This window comes from Colias croceus, chromosome 19, assembly GCF_905220415.1.
Source record: "Colias croceus chromosome 19, ilColCroc2.1".
Taxonomy (NCBI): Eukaryota; Metazoa; Arthropoda; class Insecta; order Lepidoptera; family Pieridae; genus Colias; species Colias croceus.
Genome location: NC_059555.1, coordinates 6,973,835 through 6,991,861, shown reverse-complemented (window position 1 = coordinate 6,991,861; position 18,027 = coordinate 6,973,835). Strand labels below are relative to the sequence as shown.

General features: G+C 30.8%; 1 protein-coding gene across 1 annotated transcript; it reads left to right on the top strand.

The window, feature by feature from the left end:
• The first annotated feature begins 739 nt into the window (after nucleotides 1-739).
• On the top strand, nucleotides 740-17,722 carry LOC123700501. Its single transcript, XM_045647734.1, has 6 exons — nucleotides 740-850; nucleotides 13,583-13,832; nucleotides 14,215-14,352; nucleotides 14,740-14,863; nucleotides 15,245-15,473; nucleotides 16,265-17,722. The coding sequence occupies exons 2-6, from the start codon at nucleotides 13,597-13,599 to the stop codon at nucleotides 16,507-16,509; spliced, it is 972 nt and encodes a 323-aa protein (XP_045503690.1). The 5' UTR covers nucleotides 740-850; nucleotides 13,583-13,596; the 3' UTR covers nucleotides 16,510-17,722.
• Nucleotides 17,723-18,027: the final 305 nt, after the last annotated feature.

Sequence of the window (18,027 nt, the reverse complement as noted above, 5' to 3'; positions counted from 1 at the left end):
GATACACTATTTGATAATTTATGACATACCTTTTTTTCAAAATATGACATTAATAATTGTTATTTTAACTGGCAGAAACTGTTAATAGTGTATAAACTGTTAATTATCAAAACCGGCATAAGCCTGATTAATGTTGATATTATGTCTATTGGCTCTAATCAACGGTAATATTACGTCAATTTAGCATCACTATTAATACTGATTACTTCTTTATATGTATCACTGATACAAAATGCGAAAGTAACTCTATCTGTCTGTCTGTTATCTACTCAATCACGCCTAAACTACTGAAACAATTTTCATGAAATTTGGTATGGAGACATTTTGATACCCGAGAAAGGACATAGGCTACTTTTTATCCCGGGAAAGTGACGCAATCTCGGAAATCCTACGGGAACGGGAACTATGCGGGTTTTTCTATGACTGCGCGGGCGAAGCCGCGGGCGGAAACCTAGTATTATATAAATGATTTATTATCTTTCGATTTAAAGTGTAGTGTTATAACTTATGACATTGTTACCTTTCCCAGTAAATTTGTATCATGGCTTTTTAGATAATCAAAATTAATAAGTAAAAATAAAAAAAGATATAAAATAGGTACCTATGTGTACAATATATTCTTATTTCTAAAACTGTAGAGTATCAACAAACACGACTATACCTCAAGAACCAAAATCCCCATTCCTATAAGGCCATACTACCTCGATGACGTCACAACGTAGCAAAAATGCACCCAAGAGAATGACGTAGAATGTCAAAATATTGTACATTCCCCGGGGTCAAGGTGGGCGCAAGGCAGAGTGATTCAGTGTGCGAACGTGCGCAGGCGTAGCGGTCGCGGTGGTGCGGTATGTTTATATTTTTATTGATTTGTTTTTATTTTTTCGTAGTGTATGAAAAGATGGGTGTTAAAAAAATAGTTCATAGGATTTTTGAATGGAAAGTAACTAACTGTAAATAAAATATTCGTTTATTTATTTAAATTTATGAAATGCTTATTAAATGCCAAATGGTATCTGGTAATTGATGAAAATTTTTTATTCACATTCACAAAAAATGTTTTAAGTGGAAATATTAGTAGTAGATGCATATTTATTCTATCTTATAAATGCGAAATTTGTTATGTTATATATATAAGTATATTTGTTACTATATGTTTGTTTGTTGTCATTTTACACTCAAGCGCCAATATGATTTAGGTGTAATTCGGTACATGCAATTATTATAACGTAGGATATCCTTTAACCCAGTTTCATTTCGGACATTCAAACGGCTAGCAACGCATACAAACTATTTTCGTCATTTAGAAATATTCTTTTTTTATTTTGTGGCAGAAAATGACCTTAGCCTTTATGCCTCCAAATAGAAAAATAAAATATATAGTTAGATGATGATAATGATACATTATTTTAATTACTTTATACGTTTAATTAATTTATAAATAATTCAATAATACACTTATAAATCCAACATTCAACCCAGAAAACATTGAATCAAAACAATACACCAAAGTAGTTTATCTTCCCATTTACAGCATCCATAAAACAAGCATATCGTTCTAATAAATGTAATAAACACGTGCGTCAATTATGGCAAGTTTTCGTTAGTATCACGTAATTAGATTTAACACTAATTGCCCAAATTAGGTGAAGATTTTCCCCGACGTATAACATACGTAGTATTTCTAGTCTGTGGTAATTATTTCTAGTCTGTGGTATAACGTACTCATGTACTGTTTATTTGCTGAAAATACGTTCAGACTTGAAATTTCACGATTGTAGAAATGCTCCGTTGAAGATTGTACTAAGATTAGAATCTTAAAACATATCGTACCAATACATTGAGTTACTAAGTAGGTACTAGGTAGTAATAATAACACAATGTACCAATATTATAAATGCGAAAGTTTGTAAGTTTGTTTGATTGTTTGTTACTCCTTCACGCAAAAACTGCAGAATCGATTTTCATGAAATTTGGCACACACTTAGAGTTTTATCCCGAAAATCCCATGGGAATGAGAACTATGCTGTTTATCCTTTGAATGCGCGGGCGAAGCTGCGGGCGTAAACCTAGACTAATAAACAAATTACTTAAAAAAAAAACAATTTTGAAATTGATATCTTTAATTATTTATTAGTGTTTATAATACTAATGATAATAAACTACAAAGAAATTCAAAATACATATAAACAATTATAAATGCAATGCTAACGTGAATAACATTACAATAACAATATGAATAACATAACGACAAATTTCACCAAAAAATATTTTATGTTATGCCTAGTAAGTATATGAGAAAATAATGACTATATTTAACAGCTTTAATAGACTTTAAAATTGTGTAAGAATAGAATATCAGATATTTTCTTTCTTTCTTTATTATTATAAAGCCTACATCACACTTAAACTTCTATAACGCAAAAACGAAACCCATAAAAAACACCAAAAATTAACAGCAACATACAAACAAAGTGGTAGTAAAAATATGTAACAAAAATGGCAAAGTTTTATCTTTTATTTTACTATCTCCGTTACGATGCCTGGTAACTCCCAACCTTGTGTTTATGGGTCTGGATATCATACAGGGGGACATTAATACTGATGCTTTACTGTCGGGATATTGTGTAAGCTATTTTAAGGATGAGTGTTTTGATTATTCGCTATTTGTGCTATTAATCTATATTAATATTATAAAGCTGAAGAGTTTGTTCGTTTGTTTGAACGCGCTAATCACGGGAACTACTGGTCCGCCGTCCGATTTGAAAAATTATTTCGGTGTTAGATAGCCCATTTATCGAGGAAGGCTATAGGCTTATTATATTTATCATCACGCTAAGACCAACAGGAGCGGAGTAATGCGGGTGAAACCGCGGGGAACAGCTAGTAAATGATAACTCTGCGCACGACCGTATCAATCGTATTATATACGATGTAATATGCACGAAACTATTTTTGATAAATAGGTCAATACACAAATAGATAAAAATGAGAAATTGTATTAAAGGAAATTTGGTACGTATGTGAAATCTGAATGGGATAATGGATTTGATATATAAGGTACATTAGAATTTGGAATGGATATTTTATGGGAAACGATGTTGCATAGAGCGATTTGAAGACGTTAACTAATTACTCACTTTATTTAGTGGTCTCACGACTTGAAATTTTCTTACTCTACTAATGCAAATCCCAAATAAAAATCTCTTTTCCGTCTTCGTGTTTTCATGTTTATACAAAACCAAATAAAAGGCGAAAATACAAATATTACACACGTAAAAATTAAATACATAATATTAATTCCATAAACAATGAAAGTCGTGAAAAATTAAAAATCATAGACAATTAAATATTGCATAAAGCATTTATCTGAGAACGTAGGAAGTTACCTCGTGGTGGCCTTCTCAAAACCTGTAGTGAATATTGATTCCTTAGTGGTTCCACTTGAACTGAGTTGTAAATACACGTCTAATGAAGTACAGATAAGATAAATGGTAAATATGTATAATTACTGGGAGTAAATTACCTACTGCAATTGGACACAAACTCAGGTTATTGCTATATGGTAAAATGGTAACTGATCTGCTGAAACTACCTACACTCAAAAATGTGTTATATTTTTCTTACACTAGGATAAAATATACTCGATGCGTGTATTTTAATCAATACATTCCACATATAATACACACACATGCACAAAGACACACACACAGTACACACACATAAAATGCAAAACTAAGTACATTTTTCGTTTATAAGTGTTTGTCTAAAACCTCATAATTGATATACTAAAATCTCTAGAATCTTTAAAAAAACCGCATCAAAATCCGTTGCGTATTTTTTAAGATTAAAGCATACATATGGAGAGAGAAAGCGAGTTTGTTTTATAGTATGTAGTGATATTTGTAAGGATGCTATTGTTGTGCAAGTAGGAATAGGATAAAAACTACTTATGTAAATATCGTCTCCCTTCAGGGATTTAGGACTAGTGAAAGTTACATGTATAATTTAATATACGGAACCAAATTTCCATATGAATCATACATTTCTAAAATAACTCTAGAACTAAGGGCCAGCGCAGTAATTTTATAAATCAGGGTAGTGTTGCAGTTTGTAATCAGTCGTAGTACAAATTATATTGCAATACGTAATTATTGTTTCCATTACAGTAATTGATATTTTACAATACTTTGTTAACTATGCCCTATTAGTCTACGAGTGTTGTATCTTTAAATATTATATTGTTATGCATAAATCAGCGATATCAATTACATACAATTTAAAATACGAATTTCTAAACACCCATCAGGCCTAGAAATTTTAAAAAGCCGATAGAGCCGAAAGATTTTAACATAATTTCTACTTTTGGAAATAATTTGCTTTATTATAATACCAATTTTATAAAAAGCTTTAATAATACTAATAGCCTCTGTAGGCACATGTCAGGATTTAATTTACTTTATAAGAGCGATTTATATTTTAATACCTGAAAAATTATCACCCCTATATTGCTCTCGAATTCTAGGTTTAGTAAGTATAGAGTACATTATACTAAAATCCTAGAGCTATTTTTTTATTTAATCGAAGTGTTTGTATAAACTTGTAGTAGATTTTATAAAGCAGACTACATTTATAGATATGTTATTCTACATCAGACCGTAAATGAAGCTCGTGGCGTCACGTGTCCATTCTGATCGGAATCCAAGAGCCTTGATGATGTAATTAGTATGATAAGTTTATTATAAATAAGATAGACTTATAAAGTTAGGAGAATATTATTGAAACAAAATAAATAAAAGTTAATATGTTTCATGTCCTGTCTAAAACTTAATAAATCATTGCGTTAACGATGCCAAATAAATTCGGAAAAATTAAATCCTTAGCCAATAGTTGTGTCCTTAGCAATATGTAGTTACTATGAAGTTAATAAATCGTAGAAAAATGTTTTAAATCCATGTCTAAAACTTTACAAAGCCTTGCGCTAACGAAGCCAACTATAACTTAATTCGAGGAATGTAATACCTATATGCAAAAATATCTATGTAGGCAATAAATGTAGAGTTAACAATTATTAGATTTGCCAACATAATATTAATTAATTAAATTGTCCGAGAGAAACATTATATTATGTAGTAAGATAGTAAGATATTGCAAAAATATGTAAATTGCGCTTTAAGAACCATTGCGATAAATCCATTAAGTATTGCTATTTACACTGTAATGGAGACTGGAAAATTTTTAATGTGAGCGTGGTCATGGTTCTTTGTCATGATTGTTGAGTTTTTGAAAAATTTCTGGCAAATTTACTAGTAATAGAGTGTACATAGTTAAATTATTGACGTGGTAACTATTATCAAATTTGTGGTTTGAAGCTGCTTACAATAATAATTATTGATCTAATTATTTTATTTTATTAATGGAATTTCTGAAGTATTCCCAATGGATATCCAGATGAGATAAAAATAAAATATAAATTAAATAGTTTCCATCCCGTCATAAAATTCTTTAATAAAGTAGAGTTCAAAAAAAAATTATTTAGTTTTTCTTTTTTAAAACCATAATTCGCCTGTAGTTAGAATTCTTGATTATCTTTCGTTTTATGGTCATTGGTCTTTGCAGTAACACGTAAGTACCGCAAAAAACAGATAAATGACGCAGGAAAAATCTGCAGTATCTCTTATAATGCAAACAACGTGGTTCTAATAGAGATTTCCTTAATAAATTTCAATTGTATGTATCTTCAAACATATTAACCTGTGCTATAATTCTTCGTTATCTAAATCCCAGTATTATGAGGAAATATGATTCATGAATATAAATTGCTTATTGAGATGAAATTACGAAATCTCTTAGTTGCTTATCTCCTATCTAGATAGATGGAAGATTTGTATATCTTTAATATATATAAATCTCGTGTCACAATGTTTGTCCTCAATGGACTCCTAAACCACTTAACCGATTATAATAAAATTCGCACACCATGTGCAGTTTGATCCAACTTGAGAGATAGGATAGTTTAAATCTCAAATCGTTTAAAGCGGGCGAAGCCGCGGGCGGTAAGCTAGTAGATATATACAAAACTTTTCCGTTACTGACTGACTGACTGATGGACAACGAACAGCCGAAACTACTGAGAGTAGAAACTGGAAAGCTATTTTCATTTAACATTTTTCAAGTGTCCTATATATAATCATAAACTATGAATTTTAATTAGGTATCTATTTATATTGAAATTAATGAGTTTTCTTCAAGGTAAAATATACGTAGAGTTGATTCATATAAGTATTTTTTTTTATCTATATACATATAATATAATAAATCTGTAGAAGGGTCAATTCTGTACATTGAAAATATTGAAAAAATAAATAGCAGGGGGTGTTACTGGATCGATACCAAACCCAAATATGAGATTAAAAAAATGTTTGTCTGTCTGTCTGTCTGTCTGTATGTGAAGGCATCACGTAAAAACTAACGTTTCGATTTCGATGAAACTTGGTATAATTATACGTTATTATCCTGGGCATAAAATAGGATACTTTTTATCCCGGAAAAATACGTAGAAAAAAAAAATCTTAATTTTTCTTAATTTTTCCGCGCGGACAGAGTCGCGGGCGGAAGCTAGTCAGAAATATTGACTAGAAGAACATCTAAATAAATAAATAAAAACATAATTATGGTACAAGAAGATGACGACGAGCAGAAATTATTTAAAATAAATAAATTCACAAACAAATAGATAAAATTATGACTCTATGCGTTACGTAATTTTTAGAAAAAAAAACTTAATTCCGACACAATATCGAAGTCACGTTCCATCAATTAAAACACAGTTCCTTATTCAATTAATTCCAAATGTTATGTTAGGTACTATTTCTTCCTATATTAATTATTGCATGATGCCGTCATTTTGGCTCTAAATTAATTAATTGGTAAGTAATTTTATGGAAGTCATAAGTTTTATTCATTCTAGTCAAGAACTTTTTGATTGCGTTAACTTTCGTTTACAGAATCAAATTGAAGGACTTATAGATGAAAATTTGAAAGAAATCTAATAACTATAATACGAAATTACATACCAATTACTGTGTTAGTATCATAATATTTTCCAAAAAAAAAAAAGAATTTTATTGTAAAACTATCCACGTAATCACAATATACAGATACATACAGTAAGGAAACTTCATACAAAATGTTCGAAATGGCTCCCCCCCCCATAAAGCGTGTTTTCGAGGGTATTGAGGGGGATCGATAGTAGCGGGTGACACATCCACAGATTTTTAATATAGTATGGAAAAAAGTTTAAAGTGATGTCATTTCACATTAAATAAATATCGATTGTTTCAGTTTGTAGCCCTTTCAATAAATATACATATATCTGTATCGTATCTGACTACAAGTTAAAAAGAGACTATTTTTTAATTTCTATAGATATGGCAGTATGAGTTTTAAATTATGTTGACATATTTTCTACAAATAGTACCTATTAGGAGTCCAGTCTGTTTAAAGACCGCATCTATTTTTTACGCAATCTAGAAGAGCACGAAAGTCTAAAAAATATATTATAATAATTATTGTATTTTTATCGATACGTGACTTTACCACTTTGTCAAGCACTAAGCCTGTCAAACTATTTTCTTTTTCATCCTAAAACAAAAAGGTTATATAAAAGGAGGTTCGAGTGTTCGTATAATAATAATTTTAATTTATTTTTGCATATTTTGTGTTTTTTAATTTAATTTAATTTAATTTATCGTTTTAAAAATAATTTAGTAGGTATACCTACATACAAGTATTGTTAATTCTGGTTTAAAATAATTATTGAATACTTATATGTATCATACAAATATCAAGCATTATAAATAATTTAGGTAGGTACCTACATTAAAATAGCCTTCGGCGTCCAAAAAAGACAAGATTTCGAAATATAGCACTGAAAAAAACGTACCTATTTGCTTTTACAAGGTATATATATTTTATTGAGATTGTTTCTTCTTGTAAATTCATATTTAGGCTACACCATTTTTTAATTTTAACGGGCTTTAATCTCAAAATTACCACAAAGTCAACTGTGAAAAAAAGCAAACAGAAATATACAGGCCGAATTGATAACCTCATCCATTTTAGAAGTCGGTTAAATATCAAAAAGGTAACAGCCCTATAGCTATACGTCATAATTTCATCGCAGGGGCTAAGTTTCCTAACTGTATGTACGTAGTATATATCTGTCAACTGTGACGTAATACTTATTTTTCGATATACATTAGCATTTAATTTAGATATTTACACAGATTCGCTATATTATAAAAATTTCACTGAAAAGCTGTGACACGAGAATTTCATATTCTTTGAGATTTAAATCGCTGTTTATAAAACCGTGGGTTGATCTCATGACGTATTCGTTAGATGAACAGCTTCGTGACTTGATAAGAATGTGAGAGGTGCTGTGTAAAAGTACGAAGGCTAATCTTTTGTATACTTGCATTTATGCAGTCCTAGTAACCTTTGTCTCTAACACTAGGTTTTCACCCAGATTATACCCGTGTTTTATATGTAAACCTATGTACTCGTATTTTTGTATGTATATCGGCTAATCTCAAAATAAATATAAGTCATATAGGTACCTATATAAATTTTTAAATAATAGAAAAAACTCGGACTTAAGGCGGGATTCGAACCCCCGTCTTTCGCAATATTTTTTGTTAAAATCCCGCCTCGTGATTGAGCTTTTTCTATTCTTTCAAAATTTATAATTATAAAGCATTTGAATCCTAAAAAAAATATTATCAAATTTAATATAAGTCTTGTTAGTCATAAAAAATTTATTTATTTGATTTATTTCAGATTATTGCAATATCCATAATATAATGTAGAGTAATATACTTGTGAAATAATTTACACAATCGGTTAAGAAGTTTTGAGTTAATCCATTGCTTTTACTTAACTAAATTGTAATAGTAAGTTTTTCTAGAAAGTGAACGGATTGTCAAGGTCCAATGAGGTGTCAACACGAAGGAAATGTTTGAAAAACAAATGTGAAGTTCCTTGAATTTGTTTGAGAATTAGCAAATGTAATTTAGCTTGTTATGTACCTACATGACAACATATTTTATAAAAGAAGTATGAATCCTCTATTCTCTTATTGTAAATTTAAAAACCAACAGATAGATAGTCTATAATACCCAATGCGGTGTACATTGGCTGAACTCATCTATATACTAGTAGGTAGGTATATACCTACCTACTTCGCGGCTTCGCCCGTTTTGTCTAAAACCTAATAAATTATACCTATACTAAAACGTTCCTCTTCAATCACTCGATCTACTGAAAAAAACGCATCATAATAATAGGGACACAGGCGAGAAAACTACTTTGTTTTATAGTAAGTAGCTTAGTAAGTAGTGATACGACGCGAGTGAAACCAAACTCAAAGGAAGAATGAAGCTAATTCTAACAACAAAGACAGTTCCAATTATCGCACACAACATAGTGTAATTAATAATCACCCATATCTCAAATAACATGGTAGGATGTAAACTAATCTGCACAGTCGCATTGTTTGACCAAAATTATGGGCTGTTGTTACGTACGTACCTACGTATTAAATACTGTGATCTTGAATTATTTGAAGTTATATAAAACTAGCTAGTCACCCCAATTCGGGTAGTTTTTGTAATTTTTAGGAGTTACTTATCAATAAGGAAAGATAAATCTAACAAAAAAAAAATCAATTAACTTGGTCCTGTGTTTGAATTATTGGGATGATACTTACTTACCGTAGTGTAAAAATTCAAGGCATTCCAATAAATATATAGTTTTATAATAATTATTCTATATTTTCTACAATCAAGGGGATTTGCTAAAATCTTGTTAAATTGTACGAAAATACATAACTATGATTAGATCATATTTTATGCAGACTTTAATTAAACTTTTACGGATTTTCCTCTTGTTTAAATGTCATTCATGTACTTAAATATCCCATTTATTTACTTTAATTCAAGTACGAAGCTTTTTAAACTACATAGAGCGTAATTATTACCAACGTTTATACGCCAAGATATTTTATTTGTCCTAAATCCATCCATTTATTCAAGGTATAAAACTATACATTGAATATGTTTATCTTCATTAATATACAACATAAATACCATTTTTTATTCTAACGTCAGCGATTATTAAAACATCAATACAGTTTTTATACTAATGAGGAACTAAAAAATATTACTAATGTTACAGTCGTGAGTCACTATAAAATTCGCGTGTGAAACAACCATATAATAAAAGCAAAAAACCATATGACACGAATCTCGTTATATTTATTACTATATGTTTCATTATATTCGTGATAATACACAATGATAGCCAAATATCACTTGCATCACGGCATATCCTTGACATTATAATATGGTTAAGACATTCGGTAAATGTAAGATATAGGTTAGTTTAGGAATTTATATGAAAGACAATTATTTTAATAATTATGAATAAAAAGTTTATTAACCCCCTTATGTGGGATCAACAGTGAATGCGCTACGACCATTTTGCTAAATACCCATACCACTAAAAATATGTCATAGAACCATCTATTTAAAAAACTACAGTAGATATAACAAGATATCATAGACGGATTTTTATTGGTCTTATATTATGCTATAATTTACATTATAGTACCACTGCGTATTTACTATTTGCCCATGACACGTCCAAAGACTAAAAAAAACATACCTTGAATATGCTATTGTATTTTTTGTACATTACCTTAAGGTCAGTGTTACATATTTGGAATATTATTCTCTGTATTCAAATGATGTAGATACAAAAACTTTTGAACTATGAGATCTTGATCGAAATCCTGTACAAACAGATCATTTTTATCCTCGACCGCACTATAGCTAGTAGTTTTTTTGTTTATGATCGCTTAATAACGCTTATTAACGACGTCAAGAGAATGTCTAAGGCACTCACAACACTCAATAGCATAGCCGTAATCACATTTTAAATGTGAATTACAGTACTCCAAAAGTGATAATGCGCATAGAAATCTTTGTCACAGTTCGGTAACTGTCATATTCCCGGAACGTCCGAAGACGATATGTATATAATATAGAGTTGTTAAATGCATTTTCTTCATGCATAATTTAGTAAAATTTGTTTAGTCAAATGAAATACATTTTGGAAATACGACAATTAGCGAAGATTTGCATGCGCATTATTAATTTTGGAGTACTGCTATAATATACAATTCATAGGTAACCCAAAATCAATTAATAAACCGAGCATTATATCCCAATTAATATTTATTCATATTCATCCAGAAAAAATCTACAAAAACACATAGTATACATAAGCTTAAAATCTTAACGACATGCTATTGCCATTGTCTTCCACCGAAAATTATTCACATCCCTATTTTTTCTGGAACATCTCGAAAGAAAAGTGATATAGATAAAGAAAAGAAAACATTGCATATGTACATTGTACGCAGAGGAATCTTGAGCCTCAAATAGTATTCGCGTATTACGAGATATGTAAATATAGCATAAAAAAGAATATTTTATTACACTTGAACTTATCAGAGGGGAATATTCCTTTGAAACCTTTTTGCGATCCGCGAAATGAAATGTAATTTCGTATTTGATATATTTACAGTATGCGAATGTGTTTCGTAATGTGCGAACTTTTTATTTATTGGCTGCTTTGTTTTGGAAAAGGCAATGAGCTTTGTTCCGTGGAAATTTTGGTTAACAAAGTACTTATAAAAAAAGAGCGTGTGTGCCGAGCGTGTCAGAAGTGAAACTTCTTTGGCAATATTCAAAGATATGTACCAAAATCGTTGCCTTACGCTATGACGTGACGGTATTGCCATGAAACGAACTCAAAATTTTACTCTCAACCCGCCTAAGTTTTACTTCAAAACATACATAAAATAATATATTCTACTAACACAGTTTCAAGAAATAAAAATAGCCTAGTATTTTATAAAGAAGTGAGGTCTCCTTAGTATCTTAAAATCTGTAGCACAGATTAATTATTATATACCTAACTGTTTTCGCACATATTATTATTCTATTGTCTATTTTTAATACACACCACACATTACAGTTTTAACTCTACAATAGTTGTAACAAAAAAATGATGAGACCATTTTCACCCGGTCATTGCCCGAAACATACTCTGAAATGTTGTTTCACTCAAATGTCAATGAATCGTAGTCATTTATACGTACATATCTATTCTAAGAACATCTTTTGTTCTGAACTTCTTAGTTAATAGTTTTCAAACATCTAGTACTGAATCATTATATTAGGTATGTAGAGTCACGCGTTTTAATAACATCTATCGCCCAATTCTTAGTACATACCTATGTGATTAATTTGTATTCAAATTACATTTATAGTAAACTAGGTCTCCGCCCGCGACTTCGTCCGCGCTTACAAAGAAAAACCCGCCTAGTTCCCATTCCCGTGGAATTTCCGAAATTTCGTCATTTTCCCGGGATAAAAAGTAGCCTATGTCCTTTCTCGGGTATAAAAATATCTCCATACCAAATTTCATGAAAATTGGTTCAGTAGTTTAGGCGTGATTGAGTAACAGACAGACAGACAGAGTTACTTTCGCATTTATAATATTAGTATGGATAGTAAAAGTAAAATTTTGCTGATTACTGATTTGTTGGAGTAAATGTGAAAGTGAATTTTTCAATAATCATGTATTATCATAGATTTTCAAACCAAGCAAATAAAGTCTGATATTATTGAATAAGATGTCGCATTCAAACATTTATTACAATTTTCAAAATCGTGTCAGGCATTTTGCGATTTTCCTCATGCATTCTTTTGTCTATACAAATAATTGTATCGTTTTATTAGAAGTTGATTTGACATAATATTATAAAAATTAAATAATTCATACTCACAAAAACAATTCCTCCTACAAATTGTAGTAGAAATAGATTTTTTTACAGACTCAATATTCTATTGTTAGCTAGTTAATCTGAATAATAATATTTTCCAGGCATTTTTTTATAAGCAAGTGATCTAATAATATAGTCATCTTATCAGTCATAATACTTTAATTTATTATCTCTAAATCCCTGTGCTTCTTCCGATTAGCTTATATCATTTTAGGATTTACACGATCAATGTACGAACATTCTATTGTGAAAATCATTTTGCATAAACTATTATTTACCATATTGTCATAAAATTCAGAGTTGACGGCAGGTTAAGGACACAGGACACACCATATAAATTCGTTTAATTTTATTTTTTTGAAGTTATACTTCTTTTGGCGCGATAGAGAAAAATGATGAGAGTGAATTTTTACGATGCGCACCGACACCTAAATTTAACAGCATGAAGTTAGTTCTAGGTGGTATGAAAATTGATAACTATGTTCAAGTTGTATATTCTAGTATTTTTTTTCCATATGCCAAAGAAGTATAACTTCTAACGCGTGTACATAATTACACACACTCTTTTTTAATTATTACCTATTACATCACGATGATGTTTACTTTATGGATCCAATAATAGAAAAATGTCAAATCCATAAAAAAAATAACAATAAATCTATCAATTTCACCAGGACATCAGGATGTCCCCAGCAGCGTCGTTTGGCGAACGATGGGCTCGAGACAACCTAACACGGGAAGTGTCTCCAGACGAACTAGCAGTTCTGGATCTCATCTTACAAACGTGTGAGGGAGATGAAATAGAAGCTAGTAAAAGAGCTAGGAAGTATTATACTGCGAGAGGACCGGGAGGGCTTACGGATTTATGGCATAAGAGGCACCCCGATGATGAAGACATTTTGTCTAGCTGTCAGGATGTGTTAGTATATTGATTCTTGATTAATCTCATTGTTTATTGATGAATGCGACTAATAACAGTATGTAATGTGGCCTTACATTATAAATATTAGGAGGGAAAAATTATATTTATGGTCATTCGTTCGGAGTAATGGGCATGGGCATTGACCAGAAAAAAAAAGTACTTTATGTACCAAAGTATTAAAATTGAGGAGCGTCTTACATACGTTTTTAAGTACATATTACCATAAACAATATTAATTACTTAATTAGTTTTACACATGAATTATTGGTATCTTTGAATAAATGTATCGTTGTAGAGACTCTACTTTTATGACGTTATCACTGCTCAGGTTTTTTGATCCCCTTAAAATGTTTGTTAATGAACTTTTTATACTTTCTAGATACATAGTACCCCTTCGAGAACGCAGTGTGGGCGGCAAGCGGCTTACCTTTGTAAGACTTCCAGCACCAACTGCGCTCAATAGGCCGCTGTCTGCTAAAGCACTGCTAGCTAGATGGCTCATGATATTAGATATAAGGTAAAAACATGCAGTATATAATATAAGATCTTAACTGTCACCGAGCATTGCATTAGCAAATAATTTGAATGTCATGATGAAATTACTTAAACTATATCTCTAATATATACTATCGCGTACCATTCTATTAATTGCCTCCTGTGGTATCCTGCTACATAATATAAGTGAAGACATACCACAAGGCTTAAACTTTATAGCACACACACCAAAAAATATACACAAAGCAATACAAATAAATGGCTGGTTTAAGGATCGATATCTTCTTATAGGACACTTGAGAATTGTAGAAAGAATAATAATATTATGTTACCCATTATTTTCTTACATTAGCACTACCAAAGAAAATAATAGTACCAGATACAAAATTCTGATATTCTCATTTTACAGATTGAAAGAAGACCCGACGCCCGGCGATGAAGTAGTAATCATAGATGTATGCGATGTGCAGCCTTCACATATTAAGAATCACTTCAAAGGGACATATTGGAAGGATTTCATTTGGTGCATGAGGGTAAATATGTATTTTGTTAAAAAATTAGCGCCTGTGAAAAAAATATAGTTTTAATAGCGCCTAACAAAATTTTATTGGCAAATCATGTAGAGCCACAATAGTCCCGATATAAATATGCAATTACTATGGCATTTTATAGGCAGGGTATTGAACAAATTTATCGTTTCGTTCATATTTAATCAATATCATTATAAAATATTTGGAAATGAAGTAAAATAAAATGTAATGATGATGAAAGAAGTTTTAAAATATCTTTTTTTAAATTCTTTGTGCAACATGTTTTATTTGAATATTAAAACATAATATTCAAGAATAATTGAAACTGGTTTCATCTCTACCTTCTTCTAAGAATTCTAATTTAGACTCAATTTTATTTTTCAGGCAGCCTATCCCTTAAAGTTTTCAGAAGTACACATAATAAACACACAGAAACTCAAAACGGTATCGCTTCTACTACTCCATATCGGTTTGTACCCATGGCGACGCAAGTTCATCCACATGCATCCAAACAGTGATAAAGTTAACAATGTAACTGGAGTTGATTACTACCCGCCTGAGGGTCTACCGTACGAGTATGGTGGCAAGGCGGGAGTTATGAAAGATCTTAATGGTAAGAATTATAAAATATTAATCTCAACCTTATTACTAGTTACACTTAAGAGTTGAATGAATCGAATTATAAACTGGACTATACCAATTTTGGGAATGAAGTTCTGTTCTTCTAACTTAAATGAAGAAAAACATAGTAATATCTTTAGTTTTATTGAAGTTGAATAGCACTGGTTGGCCATAGAATTATATTGGCCTATATATATTATTTTATTGTGTTTAAAAAGTAAATAAACACGAAGTAACACCTCAATTATTACTAGCAGATAACATAGGTATTACTTACCCTTATTCATTGAGATCTAAATACAGATCAAACAATTCTAATTACCAAACTATACAGGGTGTCCTACTATTGGTATACTAAGCTCGAAAGGACAGTTTTGCATACACTGATCACGTAAAAAATACTTAAACAACAAAATTACGTCAAAAATTGTTTGCTAATTTTTTCCTGAAAATCAATGTTTTCTTCTCTAGCTTCGCGCAGCCGACATTATGTGGCCGGCGATGTGAGCGGCCGGTTTTGTCTATGAAAACATAATCTTAAACGATAGCTCACGTGCTGGTGGCAAAGTTGGGTGGGTTGCTTGCTCGTACATAACATAGAGGTTTAAGAATTCATCTATTTGAAGAAAAAAAATGCGTCTGGAATTTTATAAGTATTTTTTCCGTACTCAGCGTATTCAAAACTATAACCTCCTTTGAGCTTAGTAAACCAACAGTGGGACACCCTGTATATTAATTAACAACCTTACAATTATTTTATCAAATTATAAAACATAATTACAGATGAATGGACAAAGAAACTGCTACTCAACTCAAAATGGCTAGAACTAGAAGAGCGCAAGTATTACCAAACTGAACTGCAACCAGAGAAACATCGTCGACACAGAAGCGTGATGCGAAATATGCTAAGTGTTAGTTCTTACGATATATCGAGAAGTCAGTCTTGTAAATCCTTAAATACTGACCTCGATGATGGAGCCTATGGCAATTATAGGACTCTGAAAGTTGATAAGACGTTTTATGTATAAACCTAAGTTGCTAAGTACTATGGAGCTTTATGGTCAATGTTTTTCATACTCTTTTGAAATGATAAGTATACAAAAGTGATGATAACAACGCAATAGCAAATCTAAATTGTTTATTTCTGGATTTGTTCGTTTTCGAACAGTGAGTCCCAAATTAGTTCGCACTAGGCTACTATAAAATTTCAATATACATCAAACAAATAACCGGAACGAAAAAGCTCTGAATGTGCAGTAAAACAATCTATGATATAAAAATGAATCCCAAAATGTGTTGGTAAGCGCATAACTCGAGAACGGCTGAACCGATTACGTTAATTCTTTTTTTATAATATTCCTTGAAGTTCGAGGATGGTTCTTATATAGAGAAAACGTAAACATGTACCACGGGCGAAGCCGGGGCGGACCGCTAGTTGATAATAAAAAAGTTTGAGCACATGTATCTATATAGGAACTATTTAATGATCTGTAATACTACTAGGATACTAATTATATCGACTGCCATTAAAGTGTTAAAATTATATTCAAAATTTTGTATTAAATAGAGATAAATACTAAATAATCCTATAGTAATAAGGAGTTGAACGTAATAAGGAGTAATAAGGAGGAGTTGTACTAAATAATCCTATAGTAATAAGGAGTTCGGGGTTGTATGAAAACAATTTTATGAAATATTCTGGTAGTGACAATCTTTATCTTCTTTTAATATATATAAATCTCGTGTCACAATGTTTGTCTTCAATGGACTCCTAAACCACATAACCGATTATAATGAAATTCGCACAGTATGTGCAGTTCGATCCAACTTGAGAGATAGGATAGTTTAAATTTCAAATCGTTTAAGAGAAAGCGGGCGAAGCCGCGGGCGGTAAGCTAGTATATTATAGATTATTGATGATGATGATGATTATAATTTTAGATTATTAGGTTGTAATCTATTAACGGGTTAAAATTTTTTAACTGATAATAATTAACATGACACGTTCGATGTAATTTATATACCTATGTATAATGTTTTTATAATCCTAACTAAACCAGTACAACTCAGGATCTTTATTTATAATTTTTTAGGATATAAATATGCCTTACAACGTTAAAAAGATATTGTAACAAATGAGGTGCTTAAATATTTCTATACATTGTATGTATTTGTAAAATGATTGTATTATATTTATTACGATTGTGTATATTATATTCCTTTTTTTTCTACTACAATTAATTTAATTAGTGTAATTAAGCAAATACAATTAAAATACTCAAACACAATATATTTTTGTTTTATTTTTATATACATCTTTCCTTTCAGTTATATTAACTAAGTAATAATTTTATACGCCTGTCCAAAACCAAAAAGTAGCCAGCGCGCACGAGCAACTTTGTCTCCGCAACTATTTTGTCTCTCCCATCAATTTGTATGGGTAGTCACGTCGCTACGTGCGCGCACTTTCATACTAGCCCATAGGTGGGAGAGACAAAATAGTTGCGGAGACAAAATAGTTGCGGATACAAAGTTGCTCGTGCGCG